The following is a 24,473-nucleotide window of genomic DNA, read 5'->3' as shown; positions in this document are numbered from 1 at the left end:
TACTTCTTCTCAACAAATACTTTTGAGATGATTTTTTGCGCCTAAATTATTTTTACATCCGAAATAAAGTGTAGAAGACACTGTAACATTTTCCGAACTCTCTCGCCGTCGCTTTTAAATCTTGTTAGATATCGAATTTTTCATAAAGTTTTTGTATCCATCATCAACTTAACACCCTAGTAACACGCTTACTTAGTTTAGTACCCTCCACCCAGGAATGATTGTTACGAGTGTCTTGAACCTTCGTCAAACAATTTATTTACTAACTAAAAACAGATTTTCAACCGAAAGAAAACGAGATATTTACACAAAACTAATTTTTTTACGCGCAAAAAAGAATTCACAAGATTAAACAGTGGCGGATTTAAGAAATATTACTAGAACTAATTTTGGGAGCGCAAACCCGATTCTTTAGAGTTCCGTCTTGTTTTTAGTGACCAAGCCACCAAACGAACTCCTTGTAACATAAAAATTACTTGTAGCTATAATTTATATTAATCCAAATGCGATTTTAGCTGTATTTGTGTGCGAAAGTTGCTTAATTGACCCAGATAATAAAATTTTTCATAGCAAAGCACTAAGACTGCTTAAATACGCCACTGAGTTTTAAAACTTCCATTTTTCTTCGATCAAAATGATTGGTCTATTCGATTTGAAACTATTCCTCCAATTTAATTGTAATAACCATATGAGGTTGTCAATATTTCCTACTGTGGTTATGTTCACGATGGTGTGATGTATTTCGTGGCACACCCCAATCCTTATGTGCCCCACGCGTTTCGTGATGATGGTGATGATGATGGTGACGTTTCTTTTCACCAGATGGTCGTAAAGCTGCATGTTGTTGATTTGACGTGGTTGCTATATCGGCAACAACCAGTTCAGCTGAACCTTCACGATGCCTTTCACGATTGAAATGTGGATCATCTAAGGTTTCCTTACGTCGTAACGGTGAATGATTTGCACCAGAAGCACGACTTGCTTTTAAGCCAGCTTTACTACCAGCTGATTCGTGTAAATTTTCCCATGCTTGTCGATAGTAACGGTTTAAACCGTTACGTGATTCTGAACTTGAGGAATCAAAGGATGCAACCGTATTACAATCTGGAGAAGCTCGATGTCGATAATGTTTGGCACTTTGATTTCTGTAATATTATAAATCAAAATTTATTTTCATAAACAAACTTTGTTTTCGGTTCAAGTATATAGGGTGTTACTGAAAGATTTGGAGAAAATTTAAGGAGTGAAATTTTCAATTTTTTTTAATCTTTAATTGGTAGACGATATAAAAATGTATTCGGAAAATGTATTCATACTCATATTTAGGTAACCGGAGCTGCTCCGAACAGTTATCTAACAGAAATTGAATACATTATAAATTAAAAAATTATATTTTCATAAAATTGCAACCAAGCATTAAATTTTCTTCACATCTTAATGGCAAAGCTTTGTATTTAAAATATGAACTATTTTATTTATGAAAATGATAATAAAAAAAATGTGCCACCAACAAGCCATTCAAATTTGTAATAACAGTATTTGTAATTTATGTGTTCTCTCCTGGCCCACAGAAAGATGTGCTTTTGTAAATGTGCAAAAAACAGTGGATCCCAAAAAATGTATGAAAAAAATCTCTGAATTTATCAAATAAAACCATATAAGCAATTATTCCAAAATTCCATAAAACTTAGCTCAAAAATTTCATAAGCATTGTTAATTTGGCTTATCCTCTTGCATATTATCGGCCGGGTGCAAAATTCGCATGATGAGACATTGAATGTAGACGAAAATAGCGAAGGTATCTATCTTTATCTTTTAGTCCTAGTATTATCTCAAACGATTCATTTTTAAGAATCATTAGAAACGAATTAATATTAATAATTTTGATTTTGAATCATTAAATGAATAGTGCGAATTCGCTCAATCTATTAGGAAAATTATTAATGACGTCAACTAGTCAATTTGTCAGTCATAAGCAGGGCTAAATGTTAAAAACACAACGGTTTATGAAATGACTAAACCATTAAAAGAATGAGCTATTTTAAATTAGATAGTTAATTCATACATTTGGTTAGCATTATTGTAAATTTCTATGGTTTTTCAATATCCATCTATTTATTCAACGCCTGCTGAAACCTAGTTTAAGCCGGTTATGGTAGTTTTATTTTAAGGCAAAGGTTGTCCTTAAATTTGCTTAATATTTTGTTGCATGGATGTCTCTACTATTTATATCTACACTCAATGCTGCCGCTCTCGGATTATGCACCAAACTAATAATATGAAAGGCGGTTTATATATATCAGAGAATTTGAAATAATAATTAAAATTTGATGTTTAGTAAAGTGCGTTTTTGATAAGTGTTAAATTTTTAAATTAGTAATTTGCTAATTACAATACCTTAATTTATATTTGATAAGCGTATTTGCGAAAACAACACATGTATAATGCATTGGTTTTAGTTATTTTTATTAGATGGGATTCGAAAAGTATCCAGCTCTTTGATGGGATCTATAGTTGCGTGCAAACTCACGACGTCCGACTTGCTGGTCGGGGAAAGGCAGGGCCAGGAGTGTATACCAACGAGACGGCATGGCCCCTGTGGGCAGTCTGTGCTTCCGCCTTGACTGCCCCCCAACACCACTGTTTTAACCATATGATAAATGTTAGTTTGTAAATCGAAAGTTATCATTTGCAAAGTATAGTGAAGAATGAAGTGAAATTGTAAATTATTATTTTTTAATCAAATAAATGATATTTAGAAGATCCCTTCTCAAACTTTATGGAAAATGGCTGTAGGTAGATCAAATAATCTAAATTTTGAGATGTGTGGATTATATCTTAATCTAGATCAAAAGTGTATAATTTTATTTTTTCTATCGTTTTAAATGGCTTTATGACTTTTGACCCGAAGACAGAAAATCTGGTGACAAAAGATCCGATGAAAAATGAGAATAATAAAATTATTATTCTATGATTTCGACTTATGGCTTGTTGCTTAACCTTGTGATTGCGTTCACTCACTAATCCGCGGGTTGGCCAAGCCTTTAATGTGGTCAAGTTTGCATGAGGTCTATGGGGTTTTTTGACTTTTTGGTTAGCCTTGACATTACGATCACTCAGTACTGATTCACTGAATTAATTTAAACTTTTTAATATTTTAAAATTTTGCACTCCAGACACCCTGTAAATATCTATGTCTATAGTCCGTGGATACGTTAATTTATCGGTTGGTTTTTTGATTATTTTTTTAAACAAAATTCAGTCTTCAGATCTTAGGTCGCGGACTTTTGTCGTGGGATATTTTGTCTCGGGTCTATTGTTATACTGCCTTTTAAATTACCATTTCCCTTTTTCATTACTTTCTTTTTTTATTTGACTGCAAATAAATTTATTCTTTACAAATGAAACGTATGCATTTTGCAAATGAAAAGGGGGATGTTTGGCTACTAAATTCTTGAAACTCTTCATAACTTAGCTTCATTTCCAACATATTTCAAATTTGGAAACTTGGACATAGACATCTAATTTAAATTTCTTAACTTCTGAATTAATTATTTCAAAAAGTTGTTTCCAGTGTAATTCAAATTCTTAAAGTCATTTCCAAAATTTGTATCGTGTAATGCCTTTCGATTACAAAGCTTGTGAGAATTTCTAGGAGAGCCATTTTTCATAAGGTTATGAGGTGGTTCTATGAAAATTTATCGTGTTCCCACGAGTGTCATCCGTGTCTGATCGAAGCTATAACATTGAATTTTATCAACTAGTTTCTGTTTTTTAATCAATTCTAGCAGAGACTATTTCGATTAGACACTCTTATTATTTTCTGTAGGTGATGAAAAGCAAGCAAATACAATTTCATTTCTATTTACTTACTTAGTTTAAGTAATGAATACAACTTAATCAATGTAAATTGAGTTTCTTTGTTATTTTAATTAAGGATTTGTATTAATTCGAGAAAATAATACTAAAAATAATTCGGTGAAGGCATTTGTACTCGAAAATCGGCGTAAAATATGCGTTAAATTAATTGTTCGAATTAAAAGAAAATAAAAAACTTAAACTGTTGGATAAATCATTTTGATAAAAGTGATACTTAGTAGAAGTGAAATGAGGACATGGGACAAAGCTTTCTTGTTGTTGATCTATTTTTGGAACTATGTTCCTTATCGCAAGGTAAAACCAACATGCAATTTTGAGTCACCTTGTATACCCGGTAGTAAGTTTGTGGACTGACACATAGATGGTGCTTTTTTAGTTAGCCTCCACCTTCAAAAGGCATATGTATGCATTTGACAGCTGTCGTACCTACTATTAGTTTGTGAGATATATAATTTTGAGTGAAGCAACTTGCTGTTTCATCAAGACAATGCGCCGTGTCACGAATAAATGAAAACGATGGAAAATTGCATGTATGGGACTTCGAATTTCTTCCGTTTCCACTGTATTCCCCAGATTTGGACCCCAGCGACTTTTTCCTGTTCTTAGACTTCAAGAGAATTCTCACTGGAAAGAGATTTATCGCCGATGAAGAGGTAATCACCGAAACTGAAGCTTATTTTGAGGCCAGGCAAGTCGTACTATAAAAATGGTATCGAAAAATTGTATGACCGCTATAATCGCTGTATCGCCCTCGAAGGCAACTATGTTGAACAATAAAATCGAATTTGGCCAAAAAAATGTGTTTTATTATGTTAGCCTACGAACTTTTCAGCCCAACTGTTAGCTAAACAGTCTGATTGATCAAATTTAGAAGATTGAGTTTTCTTTTTGACTCTTTCCTATAGTAGCACAAACATTGATTTGTTGTATTCATTTCGTAAACTAACAACTAAAAAGGGGCGAAAACAAACATAAAACGTATTTAAAAAAATGAATGGAACACATACCTTCGTATCAGAATCACTATTGTGGTAATAAGTGCTGCAAGAAATACAAATCCACCAAATGCACCAAGTGCAATAATTGCTCCCAAATTCAAGCGGGCAACATATGTATCACCACGTCGATCGATACCACCGTCTACCGATAATGGTATATTCACATTTGCACTCTCATCTTGTCGACCACTAATTTTATTTGTAATCTCATTCTCTTGCGGATGTGAAGCACCACTATATAAATCCTCTTTACGTTTTGGATGTGTGGTTGTCGTGGTTGTAGTCGTTATTTTACGACGATACGGATTCTTATCCTCTCGAACACGACCTGGATGCGCGTCAATCGCTGGTATGTCAACGGAACCACTTAAATTGTTATCTTTGTCCTCTTTGGGAGCGGGAATTGGTTTTTGTGTGGGTAATGAAGTGGTTACTGATGGTCTTGTGGGTTTCGTTGTTCGTTGGCGTGTACTTGTCGATGAGGGTGATGTTGGAGGTCGTGACGGGCGACGACTGGTCGATGACGGATTTGATGGGGCAATTGTATTTTGATCCTCTGAAAATTGGAATAAAACATTTTTGTATTGATGATGAAAGTATTAAAGTCCAAACATACATCTGCTATTTGACAAACAGTGAATAAGCGTTCGGCATGGTTGGCAATAAAGCGAATGGTATTGGGAAAATCACTAATGACATTAAGCAGTCAATTTGGCAGTCATAAGTAGGCTTAAATGTTAAAGAAAGCAGCAATGGTTTATGGAATGACTAAACCATAAAAGAGTGGTCTATTTTTTTTATTAGGAAGTTCATTCAATTATTTGAACAGTATTGTTGTAAGTTACTATGTTTTCTTAATATCCATCCACTTATTCAACACCTGCTGAAACCCTGGTATCGTAGTTCTATTTAAAGGCACCGGATGTCGTATGACCGCCTTTTTTTAATAAACGAGTTGATTCCTGCAGCACATTGGGGTTTTAAAACAACTCCAGCGAATTTTTTCCTGAGGTAAAATATAAATACATTTAAAAAACAATAGTTACCTTTGCAAACAGGTGGCGGTGAATCGAATTGCCCGTTAGCTTGACAAATCACTTGTTTTGCACCAACTAATTTATATCCTCTTGAACAGAAATATTCCACAATTGTTCCAAAAATAGTATCGTTATTAGTGGCAATAAATCGACCATTTGCTATTGGTATTGGTGGTTCACAAACAATTGCTGCAAGAAATATGTTAATTTAAAAACTGAATTTTTGAATAGTTTGAGCGATAATTATAGAGTAAATTGGACGTCAAATTGATATAGGTTCGTGTGCACGGGGGGAGGAGTTGGGGGTCAAACTCCCTTCCAATTGAAAATCTCTACATATAAATTTTCTTGTTTCTTTCTCAACAAAATGAAGAAGGAATTATGGAAGCATAATCTTCTATTTTGCTCGATGAAGTCTGTGACTTCTGGGGTGACAAAGTTCAACTTTGGCGAAAACGTATTGCCAGACAGGACGTCACAAATTCACTTAAAGCACTCCTTATTTGCAATGAAGATGCGTTTCTAAATGTCTACTAAATGTAAAGTGGGAAAATAAACTTACGTTCACATCTTGGCGGTGGTCCATTCCATCGTTCGTCAATATCACAGATTAATTGGGCCCGGCCAATCATTTCATAGCCATCATGACAGTTGTAAACGACATGGCTCAAATATCCAACACTTCCATTGGTTAGATGATATTCGCCATTGACAATATCAGCAGGGTATCCACATTGAATACGCTTACATACCGGTGGGAATTCATTATAGAATCCTGTATCCAAACATGTTCGTATTGATGGTCCAACTAATAGATGACCCTCGTCACATTGGTACTCAATATTTGATCCCACATTGAAGTTTTGTGCGATCATTGTTGAATTGGGTGGTTGTTCTGGTCGACCACAAGCTTTAGGTTCTTGAGAAATTCAGAAAAAAATTATTAGTATTATGCAATTTTAATGCTATTAAACAGAACATTCAAAACTATGGGAACAGTCCAAGAACTCGTAAAATGCCCTTTGTTTTGAAAAACGAAAAAACTCTTGCTCCTATTTTTATACCTGAATATATATGAAATATATATCATGGTATAATAATTTTTGTTCCAAGTTTGTAGCGCTTAAAAATGTTGATTCCATTTGTCCGTCCGAGAATACGATAACTCAAAAAAATTTTGTAGCGTGCTCAGGACCCATTTTGTAAACCGCAAGAGATAGAAGAAAAGTTTAAATGTAAAAAATGTTCTCTAGTAAAAAATAAATAGTTTGGTTCCAGTGAGAAAACCCAATTAGGGCAAAATTTTGTTGTCAATTTTCTCCAAAACTATAAAAGATAGAGAGTTGAAAATTTGTAGATAGCTTCAAATTATAAAAGATTTTTGAAAAACAAAAAAAAAAGTTTTCTAGTAAAGTCGAAAATTTTGCAAAATTTTCAAAACTTGAACAAATGGAAGCCGAATGGTAGCCATAAATGTTTTGGTTTTTTAAACTGTCATAATTTATTAAAAATAATTCAAGCATTGATATTCAACATTGTCTATACAGGGTGTTTCAAAAATTAACTCAATCAATCAATTGTATATTTTCTCTTGATTTAGATTCTTCATTCGATTTTCATTTCAGTTATTGTTAGGTTAGGTCAAAGCGGCTGTCCTGGAGTGAGACACACTTAGACCTAAGGATCCGTTGTGATATCGAAAAGTGGATTTCATTAGATAGATAAGAAAAATATTACACGTGTTTTTCGTTTTTTAAAACAAAGTGCCCTTCCCATACTTTTTGAATGCCATGTAGATAAGATATTACAAAATTATCTGTCTACTTACGATGTTGACATATATAATTCAAATTCAAGTTACAATTCGTATCCGACCATAGCCATCCTTTGGATCCATCGTATCGAGCACAATCTTCATTACCACCAGGTAAGTTCCAAAATGAGACTGTTACATCTTCACCATTTAACCATTTCCAATTGTTGCGTTGTTGCGGATCTCGAACGGCACCCATCCAATATTGACTATTTGAATCGCTCCTTAAACATTAACGTACGAAATGAGGAAAGCGGTTTGAAAAAAAGTTGTTGAAATAATTTGTACAAATCTTAAAAGTTAGATTAAGAAAAGAATACATTTTTTTTTCAATTTACCTGTGTCTTCGCCATAATTCCCAACTTATGAATCCTTGTAATGCTGGATTACTTTCATCGACTAGTGTGCCTCCGCGGCTACGGCAAAATGCTAATGCATCTCGAAACTTCAGTTGTTGACGATTATAAAATATGTAACATTTTCCATTATATGTGGCTGTACTGCCTGGGGGTTGATCACGAAATTGCGGGCATCGTTCAATTGGTAATGCCTAAAAAACAATTAAAATTTACAACTAAAACCACAAAGAATGTTTATTTGGGTCCTTTTTGGTTATTTCCGATAGGGGAATTACGATTTTTTTCCAATTATTCACCGGTGGCTTAGGGCAGGGTTTATAATATTTTAGGACAATTTTTTTTAATCGTAGAATATATCTAGGTAGACAGATGTGTAAGGTCAAAAACAAATTTTTGGCCTTTGAATTAAAGTCTCCAAAAATTACTAAGTATCGTGTCTGGTTGGTGTCTTAATCTGGCTCTGTGAAATACTCCTATGAGTGCTCTATTTTAGTGTTAGTTGGTTTGTAATCAACACTTAGCATGAATAAACGTGGAAACGGTATGCTGTCAAAGTTAAATTTTCGATTTAATTTTATTTCAAATTGACCAATTTTTAGTTTTTCAGATATGAAGTCTTCTTTCATTGAGCTGTCAAAATTTGTTAATTAAAACCCATGACTTGCAGGATTAGCTAAAATCGAGCAAAGCTTGTGGAACTAATATAAATACAGGGTGAACCATTTTAATCTATAATGGTAGTTAACCAACCAAAAAATAAATCAAACATAAGTTGCATAGTTTAATGGGAGGACATCATGTTCTGACTACAGTTTGGACCTCGTTCTTTGGGGTTTTTTAATAGCCAATTCAGATCTTAAACGATAAGCGATAGAATAAAATTTGAAATCAGAAAGTTGATCCTTATAAAAAAAGTAACATTTTTCATCAAAACCATTTTTTCGAAAATCGTCAGATTAAATGCGACTTAAAAATATGTCATTATTGCATTTAATCGATAGAAAACACGCTAACTATGGAAAAATCCTTTAGCCAAAAGATGTCGAGGGCAATACAGGACATTCGCCCGTGTTCATGACTTTGACCAACAATTATCGATAATCTTTGAGCGTATTTTCTTTCGATTAAATGCAATAATGACATATTATTAAGTTACATTTCCTCCGAAATCTAACGTTTTTCGAAAAAATAGTTTAAACAAAAATTGTTAGTTTTTTTTATGAGTATCAACTTTCTAACTTAGTGTTATTCTATCTCTTACCGTTTAGAATTGGATAACTAGGTCCAATCTGATGTCAGAACATTATGCTCCCCCATTCAAACTCTACAATTTTTGATTAAAGAAAATTTTGATTGATTTACTACAAAACGAGCTATTAACTATTATATATTAAAATGGTACACCCTGTATAAACAGCAAAGAAATGTACAATTTAGTTGCTTTCAGCCAGATGTTTTCAAAGTCTCCAAGTATAATAATTTCGCTAAATCGCAGTTCTCTATCTTATTAGTACAGTTAAAGATGTCACAAATAAAGGAAAATGAATGAAACCGCTCGCATTTTGCTAAAACCTCATGGAATGTGTTTCTTAGGTGTCAAATATCATTAGTAAAGCATGAGTTAGTGGTGCATAGGTTTCTATTTGTTAATAAACAATAAATTGTTAATTCAATGGAACGGTTAATGTTAAAGTTGAATTATAAAATTAATAAATAGGTAACTTGAATTACGTATACGTTATACATATATAATAGTTTTCGATTATTTGACAAACATTTAAAATTTACGTCATACAAGTTGTCTAATTACTAATTTTTCAAGTGAACTTTAACATTGATCGTTTCATTGCATTAACAATTTATTGTTTATTAACAAATAAAAACATTTGCGCCACTAACTCATGCGTTATTAATGATACTTGACACCTAAGAAACATATTCCATGAGGTTTTAACAAAATGCAAGCGGTTTCTTTCATTTTCCTTTATTAGCCGATTTTTGTAACATGTTTTACTGTACTATATTGAACGATATCCGTTGTGTTTATGTCTGGTATACAAGAGCCCCCGTTCCAATGGCACAGTTTTCATAATCGTAGATTATAGGTGATATCTAGGTGTAAATAATATTCTCATGGATATAATAGGCATTACCTACCTGGTTTTCATTTATAAATTGAAGTTATTGTTTGCTAATGAAGGTAAAATTATTAAGAACAATGTGAAAATAACATAATTAATTTCAATTAAATTACACACAGTTCAATACAATATTAAGGAGGAATTAAACACGTATCGCTGAAAAAAAAATTGTTTATTTTCGATCTTGAATTAAGAAATTTTGCGCCTATAAACAGTAGCGCCTCCCGTAATAAAAATCAATCAATAAAGGGTTTTTTTTAGTTCTCTATATAGGTATAGTTTCTCTACTATAATTCTCTACTATAGTTTCAAGTTTTTTATATCTTAGAACCTATAAAATCGCGTTGATTGTTCGAAGCAGTTCTCCGGCTTGAACTAGCGTTGTTAAATAAGAACGAAAAAAACAATTTTGTTTTGATTGTAACGATTGGACCAATACTTTCAGAGGTGAAATACCGGAGCAATTTCTTGAACTTGAAGTTGATAAGAAACTTGTTTAGTTCAATGACAAAATCTACCAGAATTTCGTTTTTTTGAATTATATAGGATAAAAAATTATAAAAACTTTGGTCATTTGGCGATTAGCTGAGTATTCTTAAAGAAATCTTCAGATTCGATCTAAAAAAAAAAATTTTCCCACTCTCGATTTTTCCATGTTTGGAATCGTAATTATTTCAAATTTTCATCAAAGTTTCTTCAAATTCCGAAACAAAATTTTTTCATATGAAATTCTAGATTTTTTCGTGAAATTCTAGAAGAGGTGCGATAAAAGTCATCTTCTAGGGTAATGTTGACCAAAAAATACAAAATCGGGATATCGCCTAAAATTGTGTTTGTCGTTTCATTACCAAATGTATCAGATTTTCGAGATTTTCACATTCTACGAGTAATTAAGACCTAAAAAATATATAAATTCAGTTAATTACACAATCAGATGAGTATTTTTCGAAAAATCTCACAAAATGCTCCGAAAAAAAACTTTTCGTACAATATTTTAGGCGATATACCAAAAACTCCGGAAAATTTATTGTTGTTGATTTTATTGATTTTATCCAAGTGGAGGAAATTGCATCCGATTTTGATAAAAATCATTTTATAGAGTAATTTTGACCCAGAAAATACAAAAATCGAGTTCCTTTGACGATTGAACGAGAAGTTTCAGAGATATCACCCAAACTCTTTTGCCAAGGGTCATATCCCGGAGAAATTTCAGTCGATATCTTAGAAATTTATTGTTTCATCACTAAATTTGACTCAAGTATTTCGTTTTGTCTCGATATTGTGCTTAAATTCCCCCTTTAATATAATATATACATGTAATGAATATAATTCTGTAATAAAACTCTCTCTTATTAATCTAATTTACTAATTACCTGATCTGTATAAACAAATGCTTCACATATCGATAATTGTGTAGGTGTTTGTAATTCTAAATGTACACTGACAAATGCACCCGGCATCGGTGGATTACATGGTAAGAATAACGGTTGACCTTCTTCAATATATCCAGTGAAACGATTGCATATTGGATTTGTACCTAAATCGGGACGATTATTACCAACACGTATGATCACAGTGGCTGGCTTATTTGGACCTGAAAACAAATAGAATTTTTTAATTGAGAGTCGTTTTATATGACGATTTTTAAATTTTTTATATTTGTATAGATCCGATAATATCCGTCATTGATCCCGTTTAATAAATGCTCCTTTTTTCTACAAATAAATAGTATTGACCGAATCGCTTCAGAATATTTTTTATCATATAAATTAATAAAAAATGATCTTAGACATTTTAATAAATAATTTTCTTCATAATAATTAAATTATAAATTATTTTGCAAACTAACACAATTTTTATTTATATAAAATTATCCACGCTTCATAAAAACAAGTAAAAAAATTTTATCTTCTGTAAAAACCTGTAGCAATTAATTAAATGTAGGTATTGTCAAAAATTTTGTGTCGAGATGAGAGGTAACGTCTAATTAAATGATAATTATAAGTCAAAAGAATTTTTTATGAATGGTAAAGTGATCAATTATAAATTATCATCGGTGAATATGATTGGGTAGAAACGATTAAAAAAATGGAGAAAGTTATTGAATGATTAAATGAATTTAATAGACAAATCTTTTTGAAAATAAAACATTCTAAAATAATCTTTTAACAATAAAGCGCATTACAGACTGGGTCATTTTGAAAACGGCCTTGGCCGATACAGGGAATTGAAGAAAATTTTTAATTCCGCGAAAAGCTTAAAATTGAAAAGATCAAGCTGATCGTTGAATGATATCTTGAGATAGTCCTTTCACTGATTGAAAGTAAATTGTGTTTTTTTTTTTTTTTTTTTTAATTAACATAGGCGGCGAAAGGACCTACTTAATTCAATAAAATAGGCATTTTACTTCAAGAAAATATTGTCTTAAATCAAAGTATTTACTTGCTGCCTAAAGGACAATTTTTTTTGCTAGTACTTTTTTTCAGTTTATTATTTACCTATTTCTCAATAAATTTCACGGTCAATTATATATTCTAGTGCAAAAACAGAAACCTAAATATTTAGAAAAACTAATTTTCAACACCATCTAATCGATAACTAGTGGTTTAATTCAAGAAAAGTTGGTAGGGTGCTACTTTCTTGTAAGGCTGTAAGCAAATGTTAATATTTTTGAAAATTTTTTTCAAAAAATTTAGACGGTAAAGCGTGATTGAAACTTCACTATACGATAGATAAAGACTTAAACTATTATAAAAAAATTATTTTTTCTTGTAATTTAATATTTTTCAATTAACATTGGCGGCTAAAGGATGTTCTTAACAAAATGGGACTAAAAGAGCATTGCAATAAAAAATTTTTCAGGTTCCCCGACAAAGAAAATTTTCTCTCACTTTTACAGGCGTTATAAAATAAAAGTCAAATGCTATACTTTTATTTAAAAAGCATTCTATTTAAAAAATAAATAAAAATATTAAAAAATAAATAAGTAAAAATATAATTTGTGACGATTATAATAAAATGATACAATCAAATAAAAATGAAATTAATCAAGTAAGTATTTTAATTTATTTAAAAAAATAAAAATTACTTTCATTATTATTATTATTATTATTATTATTACACTGAGTCTGATGATGAGACAACAAACAAACAACCAACGTTTATTAATTTCATTTAATTTTGTATTTATTTTAATAAAAAATATTTAAAACAGACCAAATTAAATTCAATTAGTTATATATTACAGGTATTTGTCTGATGCAATTAATGGTTCGTGAGTTGATACCTACAATTATTTAGTATACATTTTTTTTTTTTTTGAATTATTAGCAAAGGCTGCGCAACAAACCACCAGATGATAATTCTCTCGCGGCAAATTATCCAGACCGAATCACCTGAGGCAATACATCCACAAATTAAGGGGTTATATCCACTTGCAAGCGCAAAAAGAACACGTTTTTCTTCAGTTGTTTTTTTTTGGGAAGACTATTTATTTCCACAAATATAATAAGAATATAGTTTAAAAAACTAAAAAACACGCTTATTGTTTGTTCTAAGCATATATATATATATATATATATATATATATATATATATATATATATATATATATATAGTATGGTTATCGGTAGTATATAATAAATGTATATAACTGATGATGTCCTATGCATGTTTATGATATTAGAGAGTTACATACAAACATACATACATACATACATACAGGTGAAGCTAATATAAGCGTGTTAAAAACGTATACATATAGGTCATTTCTTTAAAAACAAGATTCCGTGCCGATTTAAAAAATTTGATATGGTAGTGTTTTTGTAGGCGATCTCCTGGAGGCCCTCTTAAAAAATGTGTCCGGCAGTGGGCACCACATCTCTGGTTTGTATTATGAAAAATGAAAAAATCTAGAAAATTTCTTTAGTCGATGAACAACTCTTAATTAAAATTATATCATTGGACGTAAACAAACAAACCACGCCCATTAAGACGTAATTTGTTTGTTTACTTATAATCTAATGTTTTTTCGCAAAAATATAATAAAAATATAAAAAGTGAGATTTGACCAAAACCAATTAAATAATTTTATACTTTTTTTAAAATCCCTTCCATTATTAAGTGAAATTTACTAATATCTACTGATTATCATTGGCTACTGGTTACCGAATGATAGTCAGTGAATGAACAAATTTATCAATTTTTCCTTACCCGTATCTCCCAAATTAGGTTTTAAGTTTTTTGTTGCTCTTGATAAGCTTATTTTCGGAAGCTAGGTTTCTGCAGTCAATAACAGATTACGCTGTATATATAACATATACATATTTGTAATAATAATTTTTGATACTGAATCCTAATTATAATAATAAATTATTCTTTAGTTGATTTAACATTATAATGTGGTTTGTCATTTTGGTGTATCATCAGCCATTGACTGCGTATTATTGCTCTTAATTAAAAAAAAAAAAATTGCGGTCATCAGAGAAATTGAATGCACAAAATAAACTGTTTTATTAAACAATTCACTAAAAATAAACTTGATATAGAAAGTTCTACTTTAATTTAATTTTGTTTATTAATTAATTCATTATGTAGTCAATTAATTTTAATAATTTTATTCTTTTTAATATTTAATAAATAAATAAAATTTATATTTGAAACAGGCAATACAAATTTTAATGATTATTGTCGCTATTATGAAAATTGTATCCGTGTTAGGATTTAGACAAATATTGGAAGATTCCACATTAAAGATGGCGATTCATTCTAATAAACTTCAAAAATAGATTTAGTAAGTTTGAAGCAGATAATACGTTTCGATTTATTAAAAAATCTAACTTATATATATCCTTTATTTATATTTTGTTTTAGTTAATATACAGTGTGTCGCATTTAAGATGAAGACACTCTCAGTTATTTATAGGAATATCGATTTGAAATTTTGCACAGTTATATTTTTTAAGATACTAAACCAAAATCTGAACTTTAAACTCAGCCTACTACCAATTGACAAATATTTTGTCAAGTGTCAGAGATGGTTAGAGATATCGAAAAGTTAGAGAATATTTAAAAAGCTGCTTTGAATCAAAATTATTTACGTTTATTGAAATACTGGCACTTTTTCTAATAATTTTTTTTCGATATCTCTAACCATTTCTGACACTTGGCCAAATATTAAGAATCGGCCATGTATGTGAATTTGTATTGGCTGAGTTAAGTGTTCAGATTTCTATAAAGTATATTGAAAAATGTGATATTTCTATAAATATCGAAAATATGAAGGTGTCTTCATCTTAAATGCGACACACTGTATGTGGAAAATGTAATTTAACTTAAAAAAATTTTACATATTTTCTGGGGATTTTTTTTTTAAAAAGATCTATATCTAAGGGTAAACTCACAAAACATATAAAATCGCCACAAGATAGAAAATTTATTGATTAAATATTTTAGTAGCATAAAAAATCAAATTAATTAAATCTGATTTCGAAAACATATTTATTTATAAATATTCTTATCAATCATTTAAATTGAATATTTAGGTAATTTTTTGATTAGGTAAAAATGAAAATTAAACAATTTACAGACTAAATATGCCAAATAATAAGTTCCAGAAAATTTGTTTATATTCTATATAAAAGTTTTTTTAAAAATAGTTTTACGTATAAAGTGCATAATTAATTACTTTTATATAAAAAAGTATCTTTGCAATTTACTTTTAAACAATTATTTTATACAAAAATCTAAATTTAAATGGGCTAAGTATGTCCTTCGTGGACAGTCAATATAACCTAACCTAACCTAACCTAAATTTGAATGCTCAATAAATGTTTTAAGTTTTTTAGTTCTAATTTTTAAGAATTTCCTACGAATTTCAAGCACAGTATTATTCCAGCTTATTGCTCTATTAATATCTTAATAGTTACGGCATTATAACTGCGGTAATTTTGAACGAAAAAACAATTATTTAATAATAATAGGTTAGTTGTTTAATTTTGAAAAATGAGAACTCTTATGGCGTTTGGGCCAGAGAACTCGTTAGGCAGGTGTTAAAATAGAATTGAACTTACCACAACATGAATTTCCAAAATCTAATCGTACCAATTGTACCATATATGGTTCCAATAAATTGACGTACCACCATGGAACACGTTCCACTTTTGTTAGAGTACATGTGTCACCCGTATAAAATGAACTTGTGCTCCCATCAATTGCCTTTTGTGGAATACCTCCATCATCGGTACTAATTTGCATTGGAGCTTTACCAGCAGCCACATTTAATACTGAAAAAAAAAAAAAAAATAAATGAAAAGTATAATTAACAGAGTTTATTGTTTAAATACTATAGATACCAATGATGGAATTATTTATAATTATTGTATACAAATTCGTATATATTTTGAAAACTTAAGATATACGGCCTTCTACGTCTTAACAGTAACGAAAACGATTTGACTTTTACTTGACCTTGAAGGTCAAGGGTCATCAAGATGCCTAATGCTCCCCCCTCCCTTTGACACGAGCAATTTTTTCCTTGAAATTTTTTTTATATTTGACTCTCATTAAAAGGTGGCTAAGGACATGATATATATTATATGTATGCCAGGTATAATTGTTGAAATAAAAAAACAGTAAAATCGTAATTAAATGTCAGCGCTCCACGGAAATAACAATTTCTTGGAAATATGAATTTTTAAATTTCTTTAGAAAATTCCAATAAACTTAACATATTTATTATTGACTAGCAATTAATAATAATACTTGTCATTAAGTACACTTGAGTCTTTAAGTCATTAAATAAATTAACTTAACTCATATTTATAAAACTAAATGAAACGCATTATTAATGCATGCATGCAAAAATGCATCAATATTACGTCAAAATTTATTATCATGCAATAAACATTTTAAAAAACTTAACGGGATTTATTTATTTTATTTTAAATTATTGTTATTAAAATAAAAGAAATAAATTTAAAAAAATCAAAAAACCCAATTGCATTAAGGATGTACGAGCACCAAGGCAATTTAAATATAAAGCTTGATATTTTATGTCTAAAATTCAATTACGAAAATTTTAAGGGGGGAGTTGCACGATTATTTCAATAAACGACTTCAAAAGTACCTAGACATATTTAACATAAAACGGTAGATGGATGATATGTTTTCATAGATTTCTCCAAAACTACTTAGTTGGAAGAAATTAAAAAAAAAAACTATTTAAATTAAAGTTAAAAGCTTAAAAAATTATTTAAAAAAAACTCGTTGTGCCCGATTAATTAAGGATGTATGAGCACGGTAGTGGAGTAATTTTTTGTGTGATAAACAACGTGTTTTGTTATTCACTGCATAAACCTAGCTTCCAAAAATAAGCTCATCAAGAGCAACAAAAAAACTATTTTCCAAATTTGAATCTGAGGCCTTATTTGGGAGATACGGGTATGATTAAGTGAAACTTACTAATATCTACTGATTATTATTGGCTACTGGTTATCGAATGATAGTCAGTGAATGAACAAATATATCAATTTTTGTCATGTCCGTATCTCCCAAATAAGGCCTCAGATCCAGATTTGGAAAATAGTTTTTTTGTTGCTCTTGATGATCTTATTTTCGGAAGCTAGGTTTCTGCAGTCAATAACAGAACACGTTGTATACAGGACAAATATATTAAGAACAACCAAACTTGATTCCATATTGCTACGATTTAACTATCTAAATTACTTACGAACTCCCAGTACTTTCAATAAAATAGGTGTTTGAAAATATTTCACATGGAATTAAACAAACATATGTTATTGTAAAATCTATTCATTAGTATTTATTATTATAATTATTATTAATAAATAGATAATGCATAATTGAACTATTCATCATTGAGTACAAAATGAAAAAAAAAATCCATTTTTATTTCATGTAAAATTGTAAAATTTATTGTATTAACATCTGTTTTTCTTCTACAATAATAATAATATTATAATAAAAATGGTGTTTAAAATACAGTAAAATGTTTAATAATATATTTTTACAAAACAAAACAAACTAAAATTTAACATCAATACTTTTAGATTTTCATATTAAGGTGGTTGGTGCAATTAAAGTGTTTATTAAAAAATTATATTAAAATTCATGAGATTTCTTGGATTTATGACAACCAGTTAATAAGTTTTAATAATATTTTTAAAATAATTTTTTTTCGTTCCAATCGGATCACTTTGGGATAAAAGTGATAAAATGGTTAGCTTAATTAACTTGAGAATGCAAGGATTTTTAATTATAAAAGTAACAATTTTGAAAAATGCTAGATGTTAATTACTTAAATTTTTTGTATTTCAAACAATGATTAAAAATATCTTAAAGTAATTTAAAAATGATGAATCTTAAAATCATTTTGGAATTTATTTTGAATTTAGGTTATATTTTTGTTAATTGATTATATTTATTACACCAATAACCTTAACATAAATTCAAATACAAAATAACAGTAATTTAAAGGTATACTTTCCTTTAACCCTTCTTTACTCAGAATATCCATCAATATTTATGGAAATATTGAAATAAATCAATATTTATAGATCAATAAAAGTCAATTTTTATAGAGATAATTTTTTCTTTTATTGTTAGTAAAAATTGAAATGTTATTTAATAAAATTGTTATTTGTAAGTTCCATTAGAAGTGTTACGCTTAGTGGCTGAGCGAATAAAGGCGCCATGGTCTATAACCGTTTGACTACTGAGACTGGAAAGTTGCGGGTTCGTAATCAGGCTGCGGCAGTCTGATCAATTATAATTAGTGGGGCGGTAAAATGATCACACTATCGTCACCTGGATAAGAACGAAGTAATCGACTCCACCTATATCATAAATATTTAATTGTATATTCAGATGTAGTTTAAAATAAAGATTAAAAATAATGACGTGAGTGGCTTCTGTTATAGATAAATCCTTTTCCTTCTTTGCACGAACGTTTTTTAATAATTAATCTTTTTTAAAGAGAATTGAAAAAAATACACTCGAACCAGGACTCGAACCCGGACTTCTTGGATTCATGTCAAGCGCCCTACCAATTAGGCTATTCGAGTTCTAGACACGAATGCAATTTTTTCAACTCAATGATTTTTTTACTTTGTTTATCCACTTTATTTATTATTATTACTTATTATTGTTGTTCACATTTTAATTATGCATTTTAATAAATAAAGTGGATAAACAAAGTAAAAAAATCATGGAGTTGAAAAAATTGCATTCGTGTCTAGAACTCGAATAGCCTAATTGGTAGGGCGCTTGACATGAATCCAAGAAGTCCGGGTTCGAGTCCTGGTTCGAGTGTATTTTTTTCAATTCTCTTTAATTAAGATTACTAGACAAGAATTTGTCAATAATTAGTTTACGATTGAATGTAACATATTATATATCAAAAATTAGTCGAACGGACCATGATGTAAATATTGTGTGCATAATTAAAATGTGAACAACAATAATAAGTAATAATTAATCTTTTTTTCAAAATTACAAAAGAATCGGTAAGGAATAGAAAAGTTTTTTCATGTTTTTTTGATGAAGTATGTAAGCTTTTTCCCGATTATCGTAGTAGACTTATCGTAGTAAGCTGAGATCACTGTTTTAAGTATATCCACCATATCCTTTTCTGCAATTATAAAAATACGAACATAAGGTTTGGGAGATAAAGTAGGAACTTAAAAATTTTCGAAATCGATGGTGATGGTATGCCTCAAGCTATAAACTTAGGGTTTTCATTTGAAAATTTCAAGTCGACTATGTTATTAAAAATTCAATAATTTTTGTAGTTTTATATTTTTTATCTCTGTTTGGTTTCCGGAACTTTTGAATACCCTGTGTATGTACATAATTATGCGTTTATATTTGTACCTAACAACTTCGTTTCGTACAAAGCACTGATTTTGTAAGTACATTTATTTTTTTCCCAAAATATTAATTTAATGCTTCACTTTTAGAGTTTTTTTTTCAGCACACGTACAAAACTAGAAACGAACTAAAATGTACATTATTGCAGCCAAGAATATAATAATCCTGTTTTAAAGTATTCCGAGTATTTTAACCTATTAGAGTTGTGTCTTTCTTTCTTGCTTGTATTTTTAAAAGAAAGTATTTATAAAAATCTGGTTATTGAAAACGGTATATGCTTTATATTAGTTATATACATTATAAAAAAAAACGGTTAGAATACATTATATTAGAGGAGTTAGTTTTGTACACAACGAAGGTTATAAATGTAATTCATATTCTAACGTATAAGTAATTAATACAGGCACGTACTTTAGATTATAGATTTTACTAGCTTGATATTCACTCACTTCCCTGCGCTTAAAAGTAAAGACCACCGCGTTATAGCCTCCATTCTTTTGCTCACTTATCCCCCTTCCATAACACTCGAAATTGGAGTTGGGATTGTTTTATACAGGCAAAATATATGTAAAGATTTTAATTTATTTTAAATGTTATATAGCCTTGATTCACTGAGTGTATCAGAACAGGTGACCATGAATTGTATCTCGTTCACCATTTTTACAGAAATATTTAATTTATGGTTCAAAATGATACTCATAGTGAAATGTCATAGATGTAATTTTTTTAAATTAAAAAAATAAATATCTTCATGAATTATAGCTCATGCGTTAGTCTGATGTACGAGCTATATTATTGTTATTAAGTTAGTCATTCAAATCCATTCACTAGTTTTTGCGTGAAAGCGTAACAAACACACAAACAAACAAACAAATAAACACCCTTACTTTTACATTTATAATATATAGGGATAGTGATTTTTTTACATTAAAATGTTCCTTAGTATATCATCGAAATACTCTCCGAAAAATTTTATGACGAATTTCTAACTAGAAAAAAAAGTTATAGCTAATATATAAGTTTAGACCTGTATATGATTCGAACCGGTTTCTATACAAAGCGGCGAGGGACGTTACATCTTTAAATTCTCGTAGTATACACAACCGATCTTCAAAAACTAGACAGTAAACTTCTAAACAGTTAAAAAACTACCCCTCTTTTTTATAGAGCTTAATTTATCCAATAAAAAATGTTTATTGGATAAATTAAGCTCTATAAAAAGTGTTTTTGAAATTTATAGAAAAACAAAAGTCTCACGAATCGACTTGCTGAAAATAAATCAAGTGGACCAATCTCAGAATATTTATTAAAAATTTTTATATATATTTTCTTACAAAATCAGTTCCTTATTTTAAACTTTTTTCATTTGAAATTTTGTGAGGTTGATTTGCTTCTATCATCGAATTCATTGAATGAACATGAATGAAAGAATTTTCTCTTATTTTAGTCAACAGTGGAATACTTTTTAGTCTTTAGGGTGCATTAATCTTGAAAAAATAACGTAATATAAACCCAACACTGTTTTAAAAACCCATAAAAACAAGATATTATAAAATAAGTTAGTGTAGTGTAGATTCTACCGTAGAAGAAAATATATACTTTGTATAATAATAAAATAAAACTACAATTTATAAAATAATACCTCGTTTTATTTCCTGATCGTATAAGTTGTTGTTGCAGCTCTCCTACAGTGAATGATTGACTTTGAAATGAGTATGCATTTCTTACATCTGGCGCTTTTTAATTGTTTGCTTTTTAATTTGTATTAACTTTATGATTTATGATTGATTATTAATTATTAAAATTAATGTTATTGCAATTCATCGAATTGCTCATAAAATATGAATTTAAATGTGTAAAAAAAACTAAAACTTTGAAAAACTTTGCTTGAAAACGTTAATTAAATAAAAAATACAAAAATAATTTTGCTCGACACTCTATAAAGGTGGAACAACAAACTAGTCGACTAATGGTAATTTTGCTTTTTCTATTCTGATATACTCAATGAATTATGACTATTTTACATTTAACAAAATTGAAAACTGTGTATATCAAGAGAGGATGGAGGTTATAGATCGTTTGTTTTTACTTTTAAGCCCAGTGAAGCGGGCGGGTATCAATTTAGTATAATATATAAATGGAGAGAACTGATAAACGTGACTTCACCTGCTTAGAGTAAGCACCTCGAGTAGCGAATAATTTTTCTAACCCTTCAATAATTTCTCTAAAATACTTTTATCCTGAATTGGAAACCATTTCATCTCTATTGTTATAAAGTCATATTGAAGCGTTGCCGGGTTTAGCTAGTTAATTATAATTTCATTATATACTACTTATTATTAAAAGTAACAATTTCATTGTCTTGGAAAATACCTAAGGCAACTTGATCAGACATATGGTACTAAAAGACAGACTTATTACGGTATGGTTATTTAAATTTTCTTTTACATTGAATTTTATTCTTAAAATAAATGGTGAATAGTTTTAAGTAATTCAGAAATTATTAATTAATAACTTTATAATAAAATTAAATTTATTTGTACATAAAAGATATGTAGACATCTGTTTGTTTTAAATAAATCAAAATTATATATTTTTTAAATTAAATTTTAGTACATTTTTTGTATTCTGAAAGCAAGTATTCATTGGCGAGACTATAGACCGTGTCCGCTTGGTACGCGGGTTTGGCCTGAAAGGCTCCATGAAGCCAAAATTATACGCCAATTATTTAAACATTTTTTTAAACATTGTTTTGTTAACTAACAATTGTCTAACTTGTAATTGAAAAATTAACTTTCAGATAAATTTCCAACGTGTATAAATTTTTCGATGTGTTTAGAATACACCATAATTCTTTTGAAATAATTTTAATATTTAATATCACAAAAAAATTATATAGAGTCGGATATTCGTTTTTTGATCATATTACAACAATTTAAAAAAGACGGAAAAAGACCTATTTTCAGCGTTAATTTAAATTACAAATATTGGAGATTTCGAGTTTCGGATGTGCGAGTTTTTTATTGGAAATTTACGCCTCTTTAAAAATCTTTTTTAAACCTCTTTAAGAAAATTTCTTAAATATTAATATTTTATGAAATATTGGCGAATAACCAAATAAATTTCTTCCCATCTTTAATTGTTTATAAGTTTTACAATTTTCTATGTGCTGGAAAATGCTTCTGACACACTTTTCTATTCATCGTTCCGAATCCAAAAACCTATCACACATATTTTAACGACCGTTATTCCAATATTTCACCAATTTGAACTTGTTAACTAGACTATTAGTCGCAGAAACGATGCAATGAAGCAAAAATTTGATCAGTAAGCCGAATTTGAATTCGACCCTAAGTACCCCGGGCACCAAGTACTTGGAGCCCGATTTTAGCGATATTCGTGTGGACCGATTATATAACCAATTTCCCGAAAACTCCAGTAGACGACGGGATACCGTTTACCCTGGGCACCAGATACCTTGGAGAACAATTCTGTAGCGATATTCATGTTCAGGGACTCCAAAGATCCCCTGGAAATAAGTTTGGTATCATTTTCATCACTATTAACCGAACTGTAAATTTAGTATACATACGGTATGTATTTACGGTTAATTTTAAATGCATATTATTTATAAATGATACTTATACTTATTATACAAATTGCATATTTTTAATTTCTTATAAATCAACTTAGGTGACAAAATTTCCTGACGCTCTAGCGAATCGAATGCTGAAAGTCAAATTCAAATCCGATTTACTGTTTAAATTTTTCGAACTTTGCCCGATTTTAGTGTTTCGTTTCTGGGACTATATATTATCTCAGGTATGATTTTTTGCGGATATTATTATTATAAGGATTTTTAATCGTAACACATAGAATATAATCATTTGCTGATATATAAAATCTTACTGACTATAAATAATCTATGTACTATATAATATATATATATATATATCTAAATTAACCGGTTATTTAAATAGAATTTTTTTAAATAGTAGATTCTACATAACATGTGTAACCAAGTATTATAAACATTTTATAATCACAATCATTTAAGTTTAAAAGGTCGTTGTTTTGTCGATTTGTGAACAGATTTAATGAATGTTAAATTCAATTATAAAGTTAAATATTCAATTCAATTTGTGCATAATAATAATAATATTGTTAATATAAACACTTGTATTTATGGCATCATAATTTGTAAAATTAATTTTTGAAAGAAAGATATTATAAGTATAAAGCTACCGTATATTTTTTGGACTTTTTTGCAAGAAGGCAAATATTTATGTAGACGTAATTCCTAGGTAGTCGAACAAGGTTGAGCAAAGAAGATGTTGAGCAGTTATGGGCACAACAAA

The 24,473-nt window shown here is 29.5% G+C and overlaps 1 protein-coding gene across 1 annotated transcript in view; it reads right to left on the bottom strand.

The window, feature by feature from the left end:
• Positions 1-422: 422 nt before the first annotated feature.
• LOC123296295 (sushi, von Willebrand factor type A, EGF and pentraxin domain-containing protein 1) overlaps positions 423-24,473 on the bottom strand; it is a 35,377-nt gene continuing 11,326 nt past the window's right edge. Inside the window, exons 3-10 of the mRNA XM_044877756.1 lie at positions 16,299-16,511; positions 11,601-11,821; positions 8,066-8,277; positions 7,743-7,951; positions 6,477-6,833; positions 5,924-6,103; positions 4,887-5,433; positions 423-1,145 (exon numbers count right to left, since the gene is read on the bottom strand). Coding sequence (XP_044733691.1) covers positions 698-1,145; positions 4,887-5,433; positions 5,924-6,103; positions 6,477-6,833; positions 7,743-7,951; positions 8,066-8,277; positions 11,601-11,821; positions 16,299-16,511 — 2,387 coding nt within the window. The 3' untranslated portion in view covers positions 423-697. The remainder of the gene's footprint in view (positions 1,146-4,886; positions 5,434-5,923; positions 6,104-6,476; positions 6,834-7,742; positions 7,952-8,065; positions 8,278-11,600; positions 11,822-16,298; positions 16,512-24,473) is intronic.

The sequence above is a fragment of the Chrysoperla carnea genome, chromosome 3 (assembly GCF_905475395.1).
Source record: "Chrysoperla carnea chromosome 3, inChrCarn1.1, whole genome shotgun sequence".
NCBI classification, from domain to species: domain Eukaryota; kingdom Metazoa; phylum Arthropoda; class Insecta; order Neuroptera; family Chrysopidae; genus Chrysoperla; species Chrysoperla carnea.
This window is presented reverse-complemented; position numbering and strand designations above follow the sequence as displayed.